Source organism: Schistocerca cancellata, chromosome 10 (assembly GCF_023864275.1).
Source record: "Schistocerca cancellata isolate TAMUIC-IGC-003103 chromosome 10, iqSchCanc2.1, whole genome shotgun sequence".
Taxonomy (NCBI): domain Eukaryota; kingdom Metazoa; phylum Arthropoda; class Insecta; order Orthoptera; family Acrididae; genus Schistocerca; species Schistocerca cancellata.
Window position 1 is genome coordinate 79,278,669 of NC_064635.1, and position 25,538 is coordinate 79,304,206.

Consider the following 25,538-nt stretch of genomic DNA (forward strand, 5'->3'; position numbering starts at 1 on the left):
CTCATTGGTGCAGCATGAAGTGTGGCTAGATTATTACTGGGCAGCTTGTTGCATGTTGAAATTGGGTTTCTCTGTTGATGAAATGAATTCTTAGACGCCCTAGGAAAGGGAGGTGCGAGAAAAAAAAACAAGTATTATTTTTCCTTTACTGTTATTTCATCTCCCTCGCACCATTTTGGCAGACATTGGCCTATCAATAATATAAACTCTCCTCTCTTCACACCAATTCGTTAAAAAGTACGTAAACTGATACGGTCAGTGAGGTGAAATACCTACACAGGTTTTTAGAATTATTTCAAAGACGATTTTCATTGCTTATATAATGTTGTTTTTTCTTATTTTAGAATCAAAGAATAAATTTAAAATAGATTCAGAAGGGGACAATACAAAAAGGGGCATATACTGAGAAGATGCGCTATACATTCATTCAGATTAAGGACTTGCAATGGGAAAGAATACAGTTCTGTAGGCCTGCAGGTGTAGATATAAAATGAGGGTTCAGGTGAGATAGGGGCAGAAGGGTAATCGGGTGGCAGGAAACACATATGGAGTGGGGGAAGGGAAAGAAACTGGAAAAAGAGAGGGTTTTACAGTGCAGGTATACATAAAGGATTCGTATTGGATCTGAATCTGAAGAAGGGAATTTGTTTAACTGTATCAAAGTGAGAATCGACTGAAGTTCCGTTGGGAGAGAGCAGAGCAGTTTTAAACTTTATGTTATGACAGGTCGCAGATCGGGCATTTGAATTCGGTGCCTCGTGTGTTTCATGGATCCACTGGTAATGATGGCCGGTTTCAGACGTGTTGAGGCTGTTGTCACAGTGTGCTACATTGCGTATAAAATAAACGTCAGTTTATCAAGATAGGTAGAATTGCCAGAACTAATAAAAGTCACTATATTTATTCAAGGCACACTATATACGGTTCATCTCGTAAGAAGAGTGTGAGAGTAAAATATACATGTCCATAAGCGGTCATTTAGATGCTGAGTCCAAACAAAATAAATGTTCAGTCCCAGTTTCTAAGTCATATCCAGAGCGCTTGTTTGAAGAGCATTAGCCAGCCTGTAAACATTGATAGACTATAGAAGATAGCATGAAGATTACATGGAAGTAAATCGATAACTACTGATTGGCAACTTGTTGATATCTCGCAGATGACCCCTGATTTCACTTCTGAATTGACTAGACCGCTCGACGTTGTCCCACTACTCGGCCGGTGTGCAGCCGTGTGGACTCGTAAATACCAGTCGAGGAGAAGGGTAGTTGTTTGCGCTCTGTTTCTGTAGACGTGACTGGGGTAAGGAGGCAGTGTGGCAAAGTTGCTGCCTTCTGTAAACATGTTGTCATTATGCTGTTGACCCCTGTCAAACAGGCAACCTGTCAGACACAGGTGCACCACGGGAGGGTAACGGTAGCTGGCCTCAGATGGGGCCACCGTACCCGGTGCCACGAATGTTGTCCCGGATCCACTGGTCGAAGCGGCGGTCCACCTCCGGAGACATGCGCTGCCTGGCCCGGCGCACTGCGCCCTCCCTCTTGAAGGCCTGGTCGGGAGGCGCTGGCGGCAGACCGATGCCGGCCCTCAGCCTCTGGACCACGGCGCTGTAGTTGGTGGCCGGGTTGTCCCTCATACTGCTGAAGCTCAGCTGCCCCACCTGCTCCTCCGTCACGCCCTTGCCCAGGAAGGCGGCCGTCTTGCGGATCACCGCGCCCAGGTCCTGCAAACGAGCCACCAGCTACGTCATCCCGGAAGAATGCCACCCAATCTTCATTAGCAAGAATATTGTCAAGACATCTACATCTACATCTACATTTATACTCCGCAAGCCAACCTACGGTGTGTGGCGGAGGGCACTTTACGTGCCACTGTCATTACCTCCCTTTTCTGTTCCAGTCGCGAATGGTTCGCGGGAAGAACGACTGTCTGAAAGCCTCCGTGCGCGCTCTAATCTCTCTAATTTTACATTCGTGATCTCCTCGGGAGGTAAAAGTAGGGGGAAGCAATATATTCTATACCTCACCCCGAAACGCACCCTCTCGAAACCTGGCGAGCAAGCTACACCGTGATGCAGAGCGCCTCTCTTGCAGAGTCTGTCACTTGAGTTTGTTAAACATCTCCGTAACGCTATCACGGTTACCAAAGAACTCTGTGACGAAACGCGCCGCTCTTCTTTGGATCTTCTCTTCCGTCAACCCGATCTGGTACGGATCCCACACTGATGAGCAATACGCAAGTATAGGTCGAACGAGTGTTTTGTAAGCCACCTCCTTTGTTGATGGACTACATTTTCTAAGGACTATCCCAATGAATCTCAACTGGGTACCCGCCTTACCAACAATTAATTTTATATGATCATTCCACTTCAAATCGTTCCGCACGCATACTCCCAGATATTTTACAGAAGTAACTGCTACCAGTGTTTGTTCCGCTATCATACAATCATACAATAAAGGATCCTTCTTTCTATGTATTCGCAATACATTACATTTGTCTATGTTAAGGGTCAGTTGCCACTCCCTGCACCAAGTGCCTATCCGCTGCAGATCTTCCTGCATTTCGCTACAATTTTCTAATGCTGCAACTTCTCTGTATACTACAGCATCATCCGCGAAAAGCCGCATGGAACTTCCGACACTATCTACTAGGTCATTTATATATATTGTGAAAAGCAATGGTCCCATAACACTCGCCTGTGGCACGCCAGAGGTTACTTTAACGTCTGCATACGTCTCCCCATTGATAACAACATGCTGTGTTCTGTTTGCTAAAAGCTCTTCAATCCAGCCACACAGCTGGTCTGATATTCCGTAGGCTCTTACTTTGTTTATCAATCTGGTAAATACCAGCGGCAGACAAACGTACGAACTACCTCAGAAGACTGCACATAAATCCAAATTGATGACCAGAAAAACAATAAAAAACGTAAACAGATTTGAGGATCTGTTATAGATGGCGATCAATTTGGCATTAGGAAAGGCAAAGCCACCACTGGGGGCTAATCTGACAGTTCACTTAACAATGAAAGTAATACTTCATAAAAATCAACATAGTTGGATTAAATTTTTGATCTACAAAAATCTTTCGGTTAGGTAAGATGGAAGAATATGTTTAAAACCATTAAAATAATTGGTATAAGCTACTGGGAAAGAGAGGCAATGTACAGTGAGATGATAAAAAGGCATGGGTTAGCGATATGCACATATACAGATCACGTACGCTGGGTGTAGAAGGTCAGTGTATTGACGCAGCTGTCATTTGTACTCAGGTGATTCATGTGAAAAGGTTTCCAAAGTGATTAAGGCCGCATGACGCGAATTAACAGACTCTGGACTCGGAATGGTAGTTGGACCTAGACATTTAGGACATTCCGTTTCGAAATCGTTAGCGAATTCACTAATCCGAGAACCACACACATGCCCCATTGTGACCTATTATTGGGCCCCCATGGAGAGAATCTCTGCTTTTGTAGACCACCACCTTCAGCCTATTATCCACAACCTAGAAAAGTACGAAAGATACCAACCATTTCCTCACCAGCTCTCCACAATTCCTGTTTGTTCACCACATGGTGCCCTGCCCGTCAGTACTGATGCCACTTCCTTTTACACCAATATCCCTAATGCCAATTACCTTACCGCTATTGAACACTACCTTTCCCAGTGCCTGATGGATTCCCAACCTACAGCCTCCTTCCTAGTCACCCACACCAACTATTTCCTCACCAACAATTACTTCCCCTTTGAAGGCATGACATACAAGCAAATCAAGGGTATGGCTATGGTCACCCAAATGGCACCATCCGATACCAACCTATTCATGGGGCATATAGAGGAATCTTTCCTAAACATGCAGAATCCCAAACCCCTCACCTGGTTCAGAATCTTTGCTGACATCTTCGTGATGTGGAACCAGGGTGAGGACACCCTATCCACATTCCTGCAGAACCTCAACACCCTCCGTCCCCCCATGTACCTCATCTGATTCTACTCAATAACAAGCCACCTTCCTGAATGTTGACCTCCACAAATGGTTCAAATGGTTCAAATGGCTCTGAGCACTATGGGACTCAACTGCTGTCGTCATAAGTCCCCTAGAACTTAGAACTACTTAAACCTAACTAACCTAAGGACAGCACACAACACCCAGCCATCACGAGGCAGAGAAAATCCCTGACCCCGCCGGAAATCGAACCCGGGAACCCAGGCGTGGGAAGCGAGAACGCTACCGCACGACCACGAGATGTGGGCTGTTGACCTCCACCTCAAATATGGCCACATCAGGAGCTCCACCATATCAAACCTACCAATCACCAGCAATACCTTCACTTTGACAGCTGCCACCCATTCCACACCAAGAATTGCCTTCCACACAGTCCAGACACCCATGCCATTCATCTCTAGTGACAAGTGGTCCCTCTCTAAGTATACCAAGGGTTCTCACTGAGGCCTTCACAGACTTACAAGGATGCTCCCAACCTTGTACAATAACAGGTCTCCAGTGCCTTATCTCTCCAGTCACACACTACCTACTGATGTACCACCATCTGGGCAGAGAGCAAATAAATCACATTCTCCGCCAGTGTTTTGCCTATCTCTTGTAGTGCCCTGAAATGAGGAATGTCCTACCTACTATCCTTCCCACGCCTCCCACAGTGGCATTCTGCTACCTACTGAAGCTACACAATACCCTGTCCATCCCTAGACAACCACTGCTCCCAACCCTTTGCCTCATGGCTCATATACCTGCTGTAGGACTAAATGCAAGACCTGTCCCATACATTCTACCACCACCACTTAGTCCACTCCAGTCACAAGCACCACCTATCTCATCGAAGGCAGGGCTATCTGTGAAACCAGTCATGTGATTTACAATCTAAGCTGCAATCAGTATGCTGCACTCTACATGGATGTCTGCCCACATAAGTGGCCACTAACAAACTGTGGCTAAGAAACAAGTGGACCTCCCAGTTGCTGAACAGACCACTGAACCTGATGTACTTCATTTCAATTGTCTAATTCTGATGAAGGCCTGTTTAGCCAAAAGCTTAGTTTTACAGTATTTGTGTTGTGCCTATTTGCGAATCAGCATCTCCACTATATGGTGAGTAGCAGCTATCTTTTTCATAATATTTTTATATTCCATCTTGGATTTTCCATTGTTTAATATCTGCAATGAAAATCATGGGGGAATTATCTCAGCCATTAGGAAAGATAACATGTGGGATAACACTACAGCTTATCGCCTTTATTGCCTAACTGCGTTTAAAAGTACGAGATTCCATAATATGAAGCTAAAAAATCACAACATTTAACCAATAAATCTGAGAAGGAAATCAAATGGTGCTGAGGTACGCTGCCTGTCTTTTGCAGATGATTTTGCAACACATTCAGAATATCGGAGAGTCAGTTACGTAAATCTACAAAAAATCACTATGCGAGTCGATGCCTTCAGTCACTCGTCGGCCAGACTGGTATGACAATAGAAGACAGCAAAATGAAAGCTGAGGTTTTAAATTTTTCAAAAAACCATGCACGCAGAAAAATCGTACTGACTTAACATCGTTTGGACATCGCACAGACTTTGGTATGGAGCACGCAGAAATAAGAATTCCTGGCGTTAAGTAGGAACTGAGGTGGAGAGGAAGAACGTCACCAGGTAGCGATGGAATTCCAGTTCGGTCTTACGTAGACTACTCTGTGGCATTGGCTCCTTACTTAGATTGCATTTATCGCGAATTTCTCGCCCAACGCAAAGTCCCCAGCGGCTTGAAAAAGAATGTGATTCCTCTTTATAAAAAGGGCAGAAGGACGGGCACTCAAAACTACAGACCAATATCCTTAACGCAGGTGTGTTGCAGAATTATTGAATACATTCTGAGTTCGAGTGAGATAGAAAAGTATCTGTCTACAAAGTAGTACGGATTCTAACAAGCATCTCTCGTGCAGATGTCAGCTTTCCCTTTTCTCTCTCGTGTCCTGAGAATTATTGATGAAAGGCAACATACAGATTTGATATTCCACTATCTCCAGAAAACGTTTGACAGAGCGGAAGACGTCACTAGCTCCATATAATACGGACTTGTTTGAACTTTCGGGTTTCTAGGTAGATAAAGTAAGAATATTATTCGTCTCCCCTGGTCTCAGAATCAATCACTGTGTGTCCGATGTCGCGAGAAACCGTGGTTAAGTTGCCTGTTAAAGCCCGAAAAACTGATGGCTTAGTATTTATGTACGCACCGGTAATCACTATGCCTTCGACACGACTACACAGTGACGGCTGGTTTTGCGAAGGTTCATGATGCACAGCAGAGCGATTTGCTCCTTCTGAACTCCATTAGACAAGAAAATCTGCCGGCCGCTGTGACCGAGCGGTTTTAGGCGCTTCAGTCCGGAACCGCGCTGCTGCTAAGTTTGCAAGTTCGAATTCTGCATTGGGTATGGATGAGTGTGATGTCCTTAGGTTATTTAGGTTTAAGTAGTTCTAAGTCCAGGGAACTGATGACCTCAGGTGTTAAGTCCCTTAGTGCTTAGAACCAAGAAAACCTTTTCGGGGCTTAGTGACTAAAGCACTGAATTTTTCAGAGACTGCAAGGGAAAGCGGTGCGTGAGAGGCAGAATGGCCAGCAATAGATCATATATTCATACGGAAAAGTATAACAATGATACATTATGTGATTAAAAGTATCCGGACACCTGGCTGAAAATGACTTACAAGTTCGTGGGCCCTCCATTGGTAATGCTGGAATTCAGTATGGTGTTGGTCCACCCTTAGCCTTGATGATAGCTTCCACTCTCGCAGGCATACGTTCAATCAGCTGCTCGAAGGCTTCTTGGGGAATGCTAGCACATTCTTCGCGTAGTGCTGCACTGAGAAGAGGTATCGATGTCTGTCGTTGAGGCATGGCACGAAGTCGGCGTTCCAAAACATCCCAAAGGTCACCAGTAGGATTGAAGTCAGGACTCTGTACAGGCCAGTCCATTACAGGGACTAACCCTCCGCCACACACCGTCAGGTGGCTTGCGGAGTATGGATGTAGATGTAGACGTGTAACGACTGCGCCAAAGTTCGTACATCATGAGCGTGTGCTCGAACGTGTTGAAAGATGCAATCGCCATCCCCGAATTGCTCTTCAACAGTGGGAAGCAATAAGGTGTTTAAAACATCAGACTAGGCCTGTGCAAAACGACAAGGGGTGCAAGCCCCCTCCATGAAAAACACGACCACACCATAACACCGTCGCCTCCGGATTTTACTGCTGACACTACACACGCTGGCAAATGACGTTCACCTGGCATGCTCCATACCCGCACCCTGCCATAGGATCGCCACATTGTGTGCCGTGATTCGTCACTCCACACAACGTTTTTTCACTGTTCAATCGTCCAATGTTTACGCTCCTTACACCATGCGACGCGTCGTATTTACCGGCGTGATGTGTGGCTTATGAGCAGCCGCTCGACTACGAAATCCAAGTTCCCTCACCTCCCGCCTAACTGTCATAGTACTTGCAGTTGATCCTGACGCAGTTTGGGATTCCTGTGAACCGGTCTGGTTAGATGCCTGCCTCTTACACATTACGACCCTCTTCAACTGTCGGCGGTCACTGGCAGTCAACAGGCGAGGTCGCCCTGTAAGCTTTTGTGCTGTACGTGTCCCTTCACGTTTCCACTTCACTATCACATCGGGAACAGCGGACCTAGGGATGTTTAGGGGTGTGTAATTCTCCCGTACAGACGTATGACCCAAGTGACACCCAGTCACTTGACCACGTTCGAAGTCCGTGAGTTCCACGGAGCGTCCCATTCTGCTCTCTCACGATGTCTGATGACTATTGAGGTCGCTGATACTCAATACCCGGCAATATCTGGCAGCACAATGCACCTAATATGAAAAACTTATGTTTTGGGGGTTTCCGGATACTTTTAATCACATAGTTATTTCACTACTATGCAAAACATGGTAGGTTCATTATATGATAAGTATTATAATTCTACACGATTCAGTACACATACACACAATGACACACACACACACACACACACACACACACACACACACACATACACGTAGAAAAATTAATGTGATTACTTAACAAAATCATCGGAGTAGGAACCTGAAGAGAGGATTAGGATACAAATTCCGATAATTGTTGAGGAATGAACAATTGTCCCCTTCGACTCGAGTATGCGAGTACAAGAAATTCCTCTGGTTATAGGGGAGTTCCAAAGGATGGAAACGGTCCATAACAATGAACAACGAAAAACGCGTTATGAGTATTAATCTCTTTTTTGTTGTTCAGTGGGAAATACTACTATAGATACACGGGTTCATTTTGTTGAGGAAGACTAGCACTATGCGATCAGAGAGAAGTACTGAGGCTATAAATCGGTTAAGAGGGCCCCGTAAACCACAATAATTTCAATGAAACCCGATTTATGTAAATATTACCAAATGTGTAGGGGTTCGTTTTATTCAGCAGAATTTATGTAATTACAATGCGCCCTAACAGCAAGTCACGGAGATTTCCAGAAGGCCTTCGACACAGTTCCTCACAATTTCTTCCAACCAAACCGTATGACTATGGAATATGCCTCAGTTATGCGACTGGATTCTTGATATCCTGTCAGAAAGCTCACAGTTCATAGTAACAGACGGAAGGTCATGGAGTAAAATGAAGGTAATATCCGGCGTTCCACAAGGAAGTGTTATAGGCCTATTATTCCTGACCTATATTAACGACACAGGAGAAAATCTGAGTAGCCCTCTTAGATTGTTTGCAGATGATGCTGTCATTTACCGTCCTGTAAAGTTAACAGATGTCCAAAATGAACTGCAGAATGATTTAGATAACATATTTGTATGGTGCAAAAAGTGGCAGTTGGCCCTGAATAAAGAAAAGTGAAAAGTTATTCACATGAGTACTAAAAGAAATCCGCTTATTTCGATTACGCGATAATTCACACAAATCTGCGGGCTGTAAATTCAACTAAATACTTAGGGATTACAATTACAAATAACCTAAATTAGAACGATCACATAGATAATATTGTGGGTAGAGCCAACCATAGACTGCGATTCATTGACAGAACACTTAGAAGGTGCTTCAGATCTACTAAAGAGACTGCTTACACCACGCTTGTCTGCCCTATTCTGGAGTATTGCTGTACGGTGAGGGATCCGCATCAGATAGGACTGACGGATGACATCGAAAAAGTACAAAGAGCGGCAGCTCGTTTTGTATTATAACGAAGTGGGGTAGATAGTGCCACAGACATGATACGTGAATTGGAGTGGCAATCATTAAATCAAAGGCGTCTTTCTTTGCGACAGGATCTTGTCATGAAATTTCAATCACCAGTCTTATGCTCCGATTGCGAAAACATTCTGTTGTTACCAACCTACAAAGTGAGAAATGTTCATCACGATAAAATAAGAGAAATCAGGACTCGCGTAGAAAAATGTAAGTGCTCGTTTTTCCCACGCGCCGTTCGAGAGTGGAACGGTAGACAGCTTTAAGGTGGTTCATTGAACCCCCTGCCAGGCACTTTATTGTGAATAGCAGAGTAATCATGTAGTTGTAGATGTAGACAGGCAGCGGTTGGTACCGTACAAAGGACGCGTTCATCCTAGAGGACATGTGATACTGAAAACATAACATTCCAATAGGGATCGCGTGCAAATGTTACAGGTAAACCGCTCAAGCTAATTAATTAATAGGATAATTACGGGACTTTATACTACTGAAAACCAATAGTAGAGATTATCACTCATGACATGTAAATCTCATTGAATCTGAGAAATTTCATTGACGTTACACACTCTGACAAAAGTGACACTCCGAGAGCTAGCATGCATTAATTATTAGACAAGGAGAGAAACGTCGGTGAGAACGCATTGTCCGATCCGGGCTACAAGGAAAGCACGGGTACAAGTTGGCGCAAATTTAATTGGAATGAAAACGTTATCCTGGCCAAAATACCTCAATGATTGCGAAACCAGTTTAAGCATTTTGATATAGTTATCCAAAATCATTATTTTAACCTACACAAAATATCTGAACTTACAACGGACCATGTTCCGAAGTACAGAGATACGAGCCGACGGCCAGAACAAGAGAGTCTTAAGGAAACAGCCAACGGACCGCCGTTGCAGTTTTTTTTTTCTTTATTGGATTTCGATTCCCCCCCCCCTCCCCCCCCCCCCAGAGGGGAGGGCGGGATGGCAGCAGCACAGTACACCGCTCTGCAGCCTACAGAAAAGTTAAAAAGCAGAATTAGGAGGTATAACAATAAAAGCAGGCGACAAAACGGTGCCTCTTAAAATCTGAAACAACGCGAAAAAGTTTCGAAGAAAATATAAAAACAAAAGGTCGGTGATGCTGATTAGTAGGTAGACAGGTACAATTAAAAAAAAGGGGACAGTCTGGTTTCTCTATAGAGGCGACACGGTGGCAGATAAGGGCGGGGGGAGGACCCGGACCGATGAGGGGGAAAAACCGTTGCAGCCGGAGCCTCTTTCATTTGTATGTTGGGATAGAACACCATTTTGTGGAACTACCCAATCGAACGTTTAGGATACCATTCACAATCAATGTTGAAGATTAGATGTTTAACGTATACCTTGAAGAGATTATTGCGAAAGGCATACATGGGAAAAGAGGAATGTGTATCGGTGGAAAGAGAATAGAATGTTTAAGATTTGCTGATGACATGGTATTTGTGGCAAAAAGTGAGGGGACAGTTAATAACATGCTGAAAGATCTGAATGAAGCTTGTGTGGAATATGGGATGCAAATAAACACAGCAAAAACAAAGAGTATGGTCATCAGTACAAGACACAGACTGTCCAATACTAAAATAGGAGAATCTACCATTAGCCAAGTAAGTGTATTTAAATACACTCCTGTAAATTGAAATAAGAACACCGTGAATTCATTGTCCCAGGAAGGGGAAACTTTATTGACACATTCCTGGGGTCTGATACATCACATGATCACACTGACAGAACCACAGGCACATAGACACAGGCAACAGAGCATGCACAATGTCGGCACTAGTACAGTGTATATCCACCTTTCGCAGCAATGCAGGCTGCTATTCTCCCATGGAGACGATCGTAGAGATGCTGGATGTAGTCCTGTGGAACGGCTTGCCATGCCATTTCCACCTGGCGTCTCAGTTGGACCAGTGTTCGTGCTGGACGTGCAGACCGCGTGAGACGACGCTTCATCCAGTCCCAAACATGCTCAATGGGGGACAGATCCGGAGATCTTGCTGGCCAGGGTAGTTGACTTACACCTTCTAGAGCACGTTGGGTGGCACGGGATACATGCGGACGTGCATTGTCCTGTTGGAACAGCAAGTTCCCTTGCCGGTCTAGGAATGGTACAACGATGGGTTCGATGACGGTTTGGATGTACCGTGCACTATTCAGTGTCCCCTCGACGATCACCAGTGGTGTACGGCCAGTGTATGAGATCGCTCCCCACACCATGATGCCGGGTGTTGGCCCTGTGTGCCTCGGTCGTATGCAGTCCTGATTGTGGCGCTCACCTGCACGGCGCCAAACACGCATACGACCATCATTGGCACCAAGGCAGAAGCGACTCTCATCGCTGAAGACGACACGTCTCCATTCGTCCCTCCATTCACGCCTGTCGCGACACCACTGGAGGCGGGCTGCACGATGTTGGGGCGTGAGCGGAAGACGGCCTAACGGTGTGCGGGACCGTAGCCCAGCTTCATAGAGACGGTTGCGAATGGTCCTCGCCGATACCCCAGGAGCAACAGTGTCCCTAATTTGCTGGGATGTGGCGGTGCGGTCCCCTACGGCACTGTGTAGGATGCTACGGTCTTGGCATGCATCCGTGCGTCGCTGCGGTCCGGTCCCAGGTCGACGGGCACGTGCACCTTCCGCCGACCACTGGCGACAACATCGATGTACTGTGGAGACCTGACGCCCCACGTGTTGAGCAATTCGGCGGTACGTCCACCCGGCCTCCCGCATGCCCACTATACGCCCTCGCTCAAAGTCCGTCAACTGCACATACGGTTCACATCCACGCTGTCGCGGCATGCTACCAGTGTTAAAGACTGCGATGGAGCTCCGTATGCCACGGCAAACTGGCTGACACTGACGGCGGCGGTGCACAAATGCTGCGCAGCTAGCGCCATTCGACGGCCAACACCGCGGTTCCTGGTGTGTCCGCTGTGCCGTGCGTGTGATCATTGCTTGTACAGCCCTCTCGCAGTGTCTGGAGCAAGTATGGTGGGTCTGACACACCGGTGTCAATGTGTTCTTTTTTCCATTTCCAGGAGTGTCTCTTGGAACCATAATAACTGAAGACTTGAAATGTCACCAGAAGGTGAAAACTCAAACTGCCATAGCGAAGGAGGCATTCAACAGAAACAGGAGACTCTTATGTGGCAAATTAGATAAAGGACTAAGGAAAAGGCTTGTCAAATGTTTTTTGTGGAGTGTGGCACTATATGTGGCAGAAACATGGACGTTCACACGAGAAGATGAAAAAAGGTTAGAAGCATTTGAGATGTGGATGTTGAGGAGATTGGAGAGAATAAGCTGGATGGAAAGAGTGAGTAATGAAAGAGTATTGGAAAGGGTTGGTGAGAGAAGATGTCTGCCGAAGGTTGTAAGAGAAAGGATAAAGAACTGGTTGGGACATTCTTTGAGAAGGGAGTGCTTGCTAGCAGATGTTTTGGAAGGAAAGGTTTGTGGGAGAAGACTGAGAGGAAGAAGGAGCTACAAGATGATAGGCGACATAAAGAGAAGAGGAACCTATGCAGGCTTGAAGAGGATGGCAGAAGACCGGACAGCCTGCAGAACTACCATGTGAAAACCTGCCTTTTGGCAGAACAATGATGATGATGAGATGGGCACATCACGTAACTAATCAGGAGGTATTAAATAGAATTGGGGATAAGAGAAATTTGTGGCCCAACTTGAAGAAGGGATCGGTTGGTAGGACATGTTCTGAGGCATCAAGGGATCACCAATTTAGTATTGGAGGAAAGCGTGAAGGGTAAAAATTGTAGAGGGAGAAAGAAAAGTGTGTGAAATCTTATGGGACTTAACTGCTAAGGTCATCAGTCACTAATCCTACATACCACTTAACCTAAATCATCCTAAGGACAAACACACACACCCATGCCCGAGGGAGGACTGGAACCTCTGCCGGGACCAGCCGCACAGTCCATGAGTGAAGCGCCTGAGACCGTATGCTAATCCCGGGCTGCCGAAGAGGGAGACCAAGAGATGAATACACTAAGCGGATTAAGAAGAATGTAGGTTGCAGTAAATACTGGGAGATGGAGAACCTTTCACAGGATAGAGTAGCATGGAGAGTGCATCAAAACAGCCTCTGGACTGAAGACCACAACAACAACCTGTGAAAGGAACCAATAACTAAAGCAACACATTTTTTCTCGGAAATTTAGGCCGAAAAAGTCAGGCATTTGTTGTGAGACATCGTGGAATATTTCCGCTTCACTTTGCTATGTTTCACGAAGTTATCACAGATGGCGACGCTATATATATTCCGCAAAATGGCGTCCTTAGCGGAGATGTGTTCGAAGCAGAGAGCTGTCATTGAGTTCCTTTTGGTGGAAAACCAGAGAATAGCAGTTATTCAAAGGAGCTTGCAGAATGTCTGTGGAGACCTGGCAGTGAACAAAAGCACGAAGAGTCATTGGGCGAAGTGTCTGTCGCCATGGCAACAAGATCGCGGCAGGCTGGCCACACACAGCTGGAACTCCAGTTCCGGAATGTGCAGGCACTATCATTCGAGGACATCCAGCGTTCACTATCGAACACGTCGTTGCACAACTGGACGATTCTGTTGGTGCTGCTGACACACTCATTCACCATTTGGGCTACTCAAAATGTGTGTGCCCGCTGGCTTCCTCGCTTCCTAAAACAAGGCCGTAAAGAGGTCCATGTACACGGCATTGCTTGGGCATTGCAAGGCTGATCGTGACAATTTTTCTCGAGTATCGTCCCAGGAGATGAAACATATGTTCACCACTTCGAACTGGAAACAAAACAGCAATCCATGGACCAGCGCCACACAGCCCCTCCTCCGGAGAAAAAGAGAAAAAGTTCAAAGGCACTCTCTCAGGCGGTAAAGTCATGGCGAAGGTGTTCTGTGACTCTGAAAAGGTTGTTCTGTTTCATATCTTCCAACATGGTGCAACGATCAACTCTAAAGTGTTACAAACCGGACACAATGGGAAGGACCAGGCCACTTTGCTTTTTTTCTTTTATCACTCGTTTATTACATCAGAGAAATACACATTTTAAGAGAAAATTTAACCACATGAAATATTGCTCCCAGTAAAGGTTAACATAAGCAGTGACAAAACTTAGTTGTCTTAAGGGTTTCTGCTGGCAACAAATGTTAACGAGGCAATGTAAGGTTTACATAAAATTAGCTCGAACACGTATCTAGTGATTGAATCATGACACAGACACTTCAACAATTTCGGTAACAAATAAATAGCGTGAATTTGCACTCATAGTAACCAACTAATCAACAGCCTTGCCACTGAATAAGTAGTAGGCCATTTGGAACGAATTAGCAACACCCCCGCAACTAGGGGAGTTAATACCAACAGTCTTTAAATGTCTTGCTCCCCATTAAATAAACAAACTTACAGTAATTAAATGAATAAAAAATCAAACACACTACGCTCCACTCAAACTTTTCAGCGGAAGCCAAGCCAAAATGAAGATTCCATTTACTGACTAGCACTGAGGTCACACTAAAGCTCATCTCTGTGTTCCCAGACACACATGGAGCAAACATACAAGACAAGACTTTGAAGTGAGCACATCAGTAAAACCGGTAGTGGAGCTAACTCGTGCCACTGAAAATTAAGGTACTAGACCGGGGCCCAAGGTGGTATACAATGAGGTTGCCTTAGTGCTATACTGCGCCCCAAAATATTAATTCAAATGGCCAATTCAAAATTAAGTACACATAAACCAGCATTAATTAACGAGGAGTGACACCAGGTCGCTCGAAGGGATGACAACACTTAATTGAAAAGACGAATGCCGGAGGCGGCAGTAACATCGAACACCTTCTCCGAGTTTTAACCAGGAGTCACATTTAACCAAGCACATGGAAGGAGCCCCAAAGAGAAAATTCATGTGAAACCCTCAAAAGATTATAAAGGACAGGGAACCCCAACTATTTAAAATTAAAAGAATAGCTCTCCCTAAACGCAGTGTAAACGCGAAGGCCACACACAAGAGGCCACCAAAATTGGTTACAAAAGGTCTTATACATTTGCTCCTTTTCTTCCAAGAAACACAAAGCTGCTTAACCTCTGCTCGACGTCCGGTATGGCTCGTGTAGGATACACCAGGCTGCAACCCAAGCTATGCGGTCGCAAGGCACGGCGAGCAAAATCAGGAGAGCAGACAGGCAGGCAGCCAACACACATCCTCCATGCTGAACCGGCAGACCGCGTACAACCAACTCCACATATACGTGGTTGCTTCCACTTCGTCTCAGCAGGTAGCCCCAGCAAACGTCAACTGCCACTCGCCCCGTGAATGCGGAAAACAACAAGGCAAGCAAAGATAAGAAACATCGAAGGATCGATAATTAATCGACATCCAAGAGACTGGCGCGGCAGTAGCGAGCACCACGGGTCTGTGTTACGCTCAGGAAACGAGTTTAGCGTATTCCTCTCTACCAAACTGCGAACGAACTTCTCCATGACAGCGCAAGGCCTCACAAAAGTCTGCCGCGCACTGCAGGGGCTCACGAAACTTCGTTGGACTGTTCTTCCTCATCCACCCTACATCCCAGTTCTGGCACTTTCTATGTGTTTGGCCCAACGAACGATGCACTCCGCGGCGGGAAATAGTACGTGGATGATAGGAGGTTATTGATGCAGCAAGACGTTACCTCCGACGTCGACCAGTAGAGTGCTACTACCAACGACACCAGTAGAATGCTACCATGCGGACATAGATGCCCTCACAATAAGACGGCGTAACACTGTCGCATTGAACCGAGATTATGTTGGACAATAGGGTTTTGTAGCCAAAGGAGTGAGGAGTAATATGGTCTATTAGAATCCTGCATAAAACCAACCTGCTTTCAGGGAAGTATGTGTTGCATTACTTACTGGACGCCCCTCCTACTACTTTACTCTGAGGGAATGAAACTTCTCTGACCTACGACGTTACATTTGACGTCATTCACCCTTGGATCCACATACCACAGAACAGAAACTATTCACAACGTACCTACATCTACATCTACAATTATACTCTGCAATTTACGTGCCACTGTCATTACCTCCCTTTCCTGTTCCAGTCGCGTATGGTTCGCGGGAAGGACGACTGCCGGGAAGCCTCGTGCGCGCTCTAATCCCTCTAATTTTACATTCGTCATCTCCTCGGGAGGTAAAAGTAGGGGGAAGCAAGATATTCCATACCTCATCCAGAAATGCACCCTCTCGAAACCTGGACAGCAAGCTACACTGCGATGCAAAGCCCCTCTCTTGCAGAGTCTGCCACTTCAGTTTGCTAAACATCTCCGTAACGCTACCACGCTTATCAAAAAACCCAGTGACGAAACGCGCCGCCCTTCTTTGTATCTTCTCTATCTCCTCCGTCAACCCGACCTGGTACGGATCCCACACTGTTGAACAATACTCAAGTATAGGTCGAACGAGTGTTTTGTAAGCCACCTCCTTTGTTAATGGACTACATATTCTAAGGACTCTCACAATGAATCTCAACCTGGTAGCCGCCTTACCAACAATTAATTTTATATGATCATCTTCAAATCTTTCCGCATCCATACTCCCAGATATTTTACAGAAGTAACTGCTACCCGTGTTTGTTCCGCTATGATATAATCATACAATAAAGGATCCTTCTTTCTATGTATTCGCAACACATTACGTTTGTCTATGTTAAGGGTCAGTTGCCACTCCCTGCACCAAGTGCCTATCCGCTACAGATCTTCCTGCATTTCGCTACAATTTTCTAATGCTGTATACTACAGCATCATCCGCGAAAAGCCGCATGGAACTTCCGACACTATCTACTAGGTCATTTATATACACTCCTGGAAATGGAAAAAAGAACACATTGACACCGGTGTGTCAGACCCACCATACTTGCTCCGGACACTGCGAGAGGGCTGTACAAGCAATGATCACACGCACGCCACAGCGGACACACCAGGAACCGCGGTGTTGGCCGTCGAATGGCGCTAGCTGCGCAGCATTTGTGCACCGCCGCCGTCAGTGTCAGCCAGTTTGCCGTGGCATACGGAGCTCCATCGCAGTCTTTAACACTGGTAGCATGCCGCGACAGCGTGGACGTGAACCGTATGTGCAGTTGACGGACTTTGAGCGAGGGCGTATAGTGGGCATGCGGGAGGCCGGGTGAACGTACCGCCAAATTGCTCAACACGTGGGGTGTGAGGTCTCCACAGTACATCGATGTTGTCGCCAGTGGTCGGCGGAAGGTGCACGTGCCCGTCGACCTGGGACCGGACCGCAGCGACGCACGGATGCACGCCAAGACCGTAGGATCCTACGCAGTGCCGTAGGGGACCGCACCGCCACTTCCCAGCAAATTAGGGACACTGTTGCTCCTAGGGTATCGGCGAGGACCATTCGCAACCGTCTCCATGAAGCTGGGCTACGGTCCCGCACACCGTTAGGCCGTCTTCCGCTCACGCCCCAACATCGTGCAGCCCGCCTCCAGTGGTGTCGCGACAGGCGTGAATGGAGGGACGAATGGAGACGTGTCGTCTTCAGCGATGAGAGTCGCTTCTGCCTTGGTGCCAATGATGGTCGTATGCGTGTTTGGCGCCGTGCAGGTGAGCGCCACAATCAGGACTGCATACGACCGAGGCACACAGGGCCAACACCCGGCATCATGGTGTGGGGAGCGATCTCATACACTGGCCGTACACCACTGGTGATCGTCGAGGGGACACTGAATAGTACACGGTACATCCAAATCGTCATCGAACCCATCGTTCTACCATTCCTAGACCGGCAATGGAACTTGCTGTTCCAACAGGACAATGCACGTCCGCATGTATCCCGTGCCACCCAACGTGCTCTAGAAGGTGTAAGTCAACTACCCTGGCCAGCAAGATCTCCGGATCTGTCCCCCATTGAGCATGTTTGGGACTGGATGAAGCGTCGTCACACGCGGTCTGCACGTCCAGCACGAACACTGGTCCAACTGAGGCGCCAGGTGGAAATGGCATGGCAAGCCGTTCCACAGGACTACATCCAGCATCTCTACGATCGTCTCCATGGGAGAATAGCAGCCTGCATTGCTGCGAAAGGTGGATATACACTGTACTAGTGCCGACATTGTGCATGCTCTGTTGCCTGTGTCTATGTGCCTGTGGTTCTGTCAGTGTGATCATGTGATGTATCAGACCCCAGGAATGTGTCAATAAAGTTTCCCCTTCCTGGGACAATGAATTCACGGTGTTCTTATTTCAATTTCCAGGAGTGTATATTGTGAACAGCATTGGTCCCATAACACTCCCCTGTGGCACGCCAGAGGTTACTTTAACGTCTGTAGACGTCTCTCCATTGATAACAACATGCTGTGTTCTGTTTGCTAAAAACTCTTAAATCCAGCCACACAACTGGTCTGATATTCCGTAGGCTCTTACTTTGTTTATCAGGCGACAGTGCGGAACTGTATCGAACGCCTTCCGGAAGTCAAGGAAAATGGCATCTACCTGGGAGCCTGTATCTAATATTTTCTGGGTCTCATGAACAAATAACGCGAGATGGGTCTCACACGATCGCTGTTTCCGGAATCCATGTTGATTCCTACAGAGTAGATTCTGGGTTTCCAGAAATGACATGATACGCGAGCAAAAAACATGTCCTAAAATTCGACAAGAGATCGATGTCAGAGATATAGGCTTATAGTTTTGCGCATCTGCTCGACGACCCTTTTTGAAAACTGGAACTACTGTGCTCTTTACCAATCATTTGGAACCTTCTGTTCCTCTAGAGACTAACGGTACACGGCTGTTGGAAGGGGGGCAAGTTCTTTAGCGTACTCTGTCTAGAATCGAATTGGTATCACGGAAAGTGAAGAGATTGCTGATTTGAAAAGAAATGAAGAAAGATCGCACTGTCGTATTCTTTTCACAAGTAAACGTCATTTGTGAGACTTTAAGCAAGAAACAACAAGGCATGAGACGGGAGATAACATGAAACGGGTGCTATACAGACAGTTTCAGCAGCGTCCCGTTGCATGCGCAAATGCAGATGATTAGGAAAAACAGTTCCGTAATGGTCGAATACAAAATAACTGGTGAGCCTGTCTGATTCAGTCAGATAGATGAATTATCTTTGTATAATGCTGCAAAACCATATTAAAAAAACGAGCACGTAAGGTCGGTACAGGGGAACACGAATGCTCGGATTCGGTTTATTGGTCAGGGAAATGTGATTATCTTCAAAGAAGGCTATGTGTAGAATACCAGTGTGCTACAGTCTTGAGTATTGTGCTGCTAGAGTGTTCGGGACACCCACTATCTCGGATTATAGGGAGACATTTAAGCAATTCAGAGGCGTGCCGTAAGATTTGTTCCTGGTAGGATCGTTGAACACGCGAGTAATGGAGAAATAATCCGAGAACTGAAATGGCATTCCCTGAATGGAAAAGGATGTTCTTGTAGCGAAACACTACTGAGGAAAAAGTTTGTTTCCGTGGCCATCATCAGCAGCAAGCAGAGAAATATTCATCTGCAAATAAAAAACGCCCTTTTCTTCTTGCAGTGCATTTTAATTGTTTCACACACGTTTCGCCTTTTACTTTTAAGGTATGTTCAATAGAATCTAGAATGATACAGTTTTCTTTTGATATGCGATATTTGTTGATTATAAAACAGTTCATGTCTTATTTTTTACGTAAATAAGTGATTACTTAAAGTTATTCGAATTTCTTGCTGGCACCTGCGTTTCCTCTCATCTGTTGACTTGCTGAAGGTCACACTATAACTTCACTTATGAAACATAAGCACATTTTCACGTTACGAACTTTTTTCTTCACAATTTTCCTCTTCTTGGCATTAGTTGCTGTGGATCACAATTATTCCTCTGTCATTAGCTGTAGAAATTTTACCGAAAACTGTGCTGTAAGTCGTAATTACTGAGCATGAACTTTACGTCTCTTCCTCACTACCAAAAAGAACTTGACGTAATAATGCAGGTAGCCAAAAACAATGGTTACAATGATAACATAGTCATGAAGCTAAACAACAAAATTAAAAGAAAAATAAAAACAGAAAACACAAAGACAACAGAACCACACACAATCAGAAACATTCAGTACCGTAACAACTACACAGAATAACAAGGTAAATATAAGAGAAGGCACAAAATGGTACTCAATGTCATACAAACACAAACTCGCGTATAAAGTCACCAACAGTTTCAAAAGACAGGCATAAACATAACATATGCTAAAATACGTCACAAAACTGATGAAAGACATAGACGTATACCAGAATCAGGTATATATAAATTACATTATAACACTTGTGAGGCAGATACGTGAGACAAGCACACAGAACGTTTGATGTCAGATACAGAGAAGTCACATGACGGCCTGGAAGTATGCGACAAACCACTCCACATTTTCAGAACACATAAGAGAACACGCTCAGAAGCCAATCTCTAGAGAAGAAGATATGAAAATTATTATTATAAACAATAAAAAACACCTTTTAACCATGTAACGAAATTACCACATACAAAAAACCAAAGCAGAAAAGCCTATTGAATGATCAAGTATCAGGGTGATTCACGAAGATACGCAATAAATTTAATAAGATATTCTATAAGTAAAACTCAAGAATAAAGGTCCGGAAATGTTTAGTTACGGAGTTATGGCTAATAAAAGATTTTGCCTGAATTTAGCAACTTCTAAAAGGATGCGTCAATTAATCAGCGACGCGATTTGTGGATGATCCTGAAATGTCGGCAACACGCGTTACACAAAACGTGAGTAAGTTGTATACATTGGTAGGCGGCAGCAAAACTTCGTCTCACGCAAACGCTCCGTGAGTTATCGTAGAGTTACGACAAGCTGGAAAGGCGTCATCAGATTCGTGCCTTTCGTAAGTCCACGTTCCCCCTCTTAAAATGTTGAGCGGAACACGCCTACAGCACATCCTTCCTGTTCCTATTATACTCACAAGGGAACCTCCCCATCGCACCTCCCTCAAATTTAGTTATAAGTTGCAACAGTGCACAGACCTTGAAAAACTGAACACAGGTCAATCGAGAAAACAGGAAGAAGTTGTGTGGAACTATGAAAAAATAAGCAAAATATACAAACTGAGTAGTCCATGCACAAGATAGGCAACATTAAGGATAAACTGAACTCAGGAACGCCGTGGCCCTGTGGTTAGCGTGAGCAGCTGCGGAACGAGAGGTCCTTGGTTCAAGTCTTCCTTCGAGCGAAAAGTTTAATTTTTTATTTTCAGACAATTATCAAAGCTCAGGCACTCACACATAATCAACTTCGCTCTCCAAAATTCCAGGACATGTTCAGATTTGCTTGGACATATGCAGGATTTGACGGTCTACACACGGAAAAATTTGAAAACGTTAAAAACATATGTTTTGACAGAGCACAGGAAAAAGTGTGCGACTGTGAAACTGTTGGATTCATTTGTTGCAGTTTATGTGACAAACTCTTATGTTTTCATCACTTTTTTTGGGAGTAATTTTCACATCCACAAGAAAACCTAAATCGGGCAACGTAGAAGAATCTTTTTACCCATTCGCCAAGTGTACAACTTAGGAGGGTCGACAACATATTCCTGTCATGTGACGCACATGCCGTCACCAGTGTCGTATAGAATATATCAGACGTGTTTTCCTGTGGAGGAATCGGTTGACCTATGACCTTGCGATCAAACGTTTTCGGTTCCCATTGGAGAGGCACGTCCTTTCGTCTACTGATCGCACGGTTTTGCGGTGCGGTCGCAAAACACAGACACTAAACTTATTACACTGAACAGAGACGTCAATGAACGAACGGACAGATCATAAATTTGCGAAAATAAAGAAAAACCTCTTGCTCGAGGGGAGACTTGAACCAAGGACCTCTCATTCCGCAGCTGCTCACGCTAACCACGAGACCACGGCGCTCCTGAGTTCAGATGACCCTTGATGTTGCCTATCTTGGCATGGACTACTCAATTTGTATATTTTGCTTATTTTTTCATAGTTCCACACAACTTCTTCCTGTTTTCTCGATTGCTCTGTGTTCAGTTTTTCAAGGCCTATCCACAGAGCAACTTATAACTAAATCTGAGAGGGGTGCGATGGGGAGGTTCACTTGTCAGTATAGTAAGAACAGAAAGTATCACAATACGGACTAGACAAAGACAAAATGACATGTTCTGTTTATTTTAGACCGAGTCACATTATGACACAGTCATTACTGATTCAGGTCTAGGATGGCCATCATTAGATGTTATATTATGAAAGAACACGGCAAGTAATAACTGATAATAAGTCATTTATTCATTATCATATATGCAATGTCCTAGCGCTACCAGGTCACTTCTGTGTTGACGTACGTATGTTGTTGTAGTACTGCACCATGGTTCGACACCTTATCATCAGGCAAAAATGGCAATACAAAAATATTTAACATGTGTAGACTTCAATGTTCATTCTATAACCTTTATATTACGCATGTGAAAGACATCCATTTCTGATTAACGGAGTAAGTCGTAATTCTGAATCTAAATACTACTGCATAAAAATCTTTGTGTGTTCGTTTGAAAGCTTCTTGTAGTGATAGTTTTTTTCCATACCTCGAAAGACGATGCAATATTAAAATAATTTAAGAAATTTCACGTAAAATGATGTCTGGCAGCGGGATCTAAAAAAACATTTTTCAAATCATGTGAGGCCACCCCAGGAAACGTTATCTCCGATCCAAAGGGAAGGCGACAAAGCTGGTCGACAAAGCTAACGACGAACAAAAAATGTGTGGAGACGAACTAGACGACGTCCAACTGTTGTACGAGAATCGACGACAATCATGTATTGTGTTATACATTTTGTAAACTAGCTCATGAGGACGATCACAGATTATATGAATATGTGATGGAGAGGCTGGCATTTTGCTGGCGGTACCACGGCAGATTCTACCAAATTGATCAGACTGCGTCGGTAGCGTCATAACAGATTCGATAGAAAGGCCAACGCCGACAACGATTGTTGAAGTACGCATGTCGACGTCGCAAGCAGGACGTAAAGGTAAATGAAAATCTAATGATCACGGTGGTTTCGAATGCAGTTTAGGAGAAGGATGCTAGAAATGGCTGTGAAAACATATGGGGTTGGCAGTAGAAATGAGAAATTCTGCCTGTTTACGTATCTCTGTTTTTGGATACGCATGCCTATACCAGTCTCTTTGGCGCTTCGGTGTACAAGCAAAAGCAAAAACCGCGAAAGTTGCAAACACAAAAATAAATGTCACACTACACACGGGAAATGGCAGTTGAAATGTTACGAAACCACAACGGCTACACAAAAATATGGAGGCTTCCAGCCGGTTTCCTAGATCAGGGTAATCTGCCTTGTTTTCAAATAGACTCTGATCTGTAGGTTGTTGTTGTGGTCTTCAGTCCAGAGACTGGTTTGATGCAGCTCTCCATGCTACTCTATCCTGTGCAAGCTTCTTCATCTCCCAGTACTTACTGCAGCCTACATCCTTCTGAATCTGTTTAGTGTATTCATCTCTTGGTCTCCCTCTACGATTTTTACCCTCCACGCTGCCCTCCATTACTAAATTGGTGATCCGTTGATGCCTCAGAATATGCCCTACCAACCGATCCCTTCTTCTAGTCAAGATGCGCCACAAGTTTCTCTTCTCCCCAATTCTATTCAATACCTCCTCATTAGTTATGTGACCTACCTACCTAATCTTCAGCATTCTTCTGTAGCACCACATTTCGATAGCTTCTATTTTCTTCTTGTCCGAACTATTTACCGTCCACGTTTCACTTCCATACATGGCTACACTCTATACAAATACTTTCAGAAACCACTTTCTGACACTTAAATCTCTACTGGATGTTAACAAATTTCTCTTCTTCAGAAATGCTTTCCTTACCATTGCCAGTCTACATTTTATGTCCTCTCTACTTCGACCATAATCAGTTATTTTGCTCCCCAAATACCAAAACTCATTTACTACTTTAAGTGTCTCATTTCCTAATCTAATTCCCGCAGCATCACCTGATTTAATTCGACTGCAGTCCATTATCCTCGTTTTGCTTTTGTTGATGTTCATCTTATATCCCTGTCCATTCCGTTCAGCTGCTTTTCCAGGTCTTCTGCTGTCCCTGACAGTATTACAATGTCATCGCCGAACCTCAAAGTTTTTATTACTACTCCATGGATTTTAATACCTACTCCGAATTTTTCTTTTGTTTCCTTCACTGCTTGCTCAACATCCAGATTGAATAACATCGGGGATAGGCTACAACCCTGCCTCACTCCCTTCCCAATCACTGCTTCCCTTCCATGTCCCTCGACTCTTATAACTGCCATCTGATTTCTGTACAAATTGTAAATAGCCTTTCGCTCCCTGTATTTCACTCCTGCCACCTTCAGAATTTGAAAGAAAGTATTCCAGTCAACATTGTCAAAAGCTTTCTCTACGTCTAGAAAAAAAAATGGCTCTGAGCACTATGCGACTTAACATCTATGGTCATCAGTCCCCTAGAACTTAGAACTACTTAAACCTAACTGACCTAAGGACATCACACACATCCATGTCCGAGGCAGGATTCGAACCTGCGACCGTAGCAGTCGCGCGGTTCCGGACTGAGCGCCTAGAACCGCTAGACCACCACGGCCGGCTCTACGTCTACAAATGCGGGAAACGTAGGTTTGCCTTTCCTATTTTCTTTTAGTCATAAAAACTGCATTAATTCTTTTTAAATCTGTGACGAATATGTGACAGCGAAAAAGTCACGTAATGTTCCAGAACATCCACTGAAGAACTGAAGATGCTCCGGAAAAAAAAATTATAGCGTCTGACACACTAATCTTTAGTGCTGTACTCCGCCTGATTCCATTTCTTTGTAATCCTCTTCTAGATACATAAAGTGAATCAGTTACATATCACTAATCCCTTGTAGTTGAAATTCGTAATATCCACCTGTATCGAATGCGATCATCCTCCATAACCACTTCGGACATCCGCCTCAGAATTCCAGTCTCTCGTAGAGTGAAAGCGTGTGACGCTGTTGATGTAGCGTCTGACGGGGCCGTTAAGTTCCGCTGCCCCTTTGATGTAATTCGAGCAGAGTAGTGTATACGCCCGCTTCGGGCTTAATCCTTCCTTCCCTGCAGTCCCTGATGAGCCAAGCGCCCTCAACACACTAAAGTGTTGACAGAAGGAAGACTAAAGACCTGGAGTCTGCCCCATGAAACCTCTACCAAACATTTCATAACATTTTGACTCCA

At 44.9% G+C, this 25,538-nt stretch overlaps 1 protein-coding gene across 1 annotated transcript in view; it reads right to left on the bottom strand.

Annotated features, from left to right (window-relative positions):
- Nucleotides 1-1,423: 1,423 nt before the first annotated feature.
- Nucleotides 1,424-25,538, bottom strand: part of LOC126106141 (uncharacterized) — a 138,790-nt gene continuing 114,675 nt past the window's right edge. Inside the window, exon 7 of the mRNA XM_049912384.1 lies at nucleotides 1,424-1,720. Coding sequence (XP_049768341.1) covers nucleotides 1,424-1,720 — 297 coding nt within the window. The remainder of the gene's footprint in view (nucleotides 1,721-25,538) is intronic.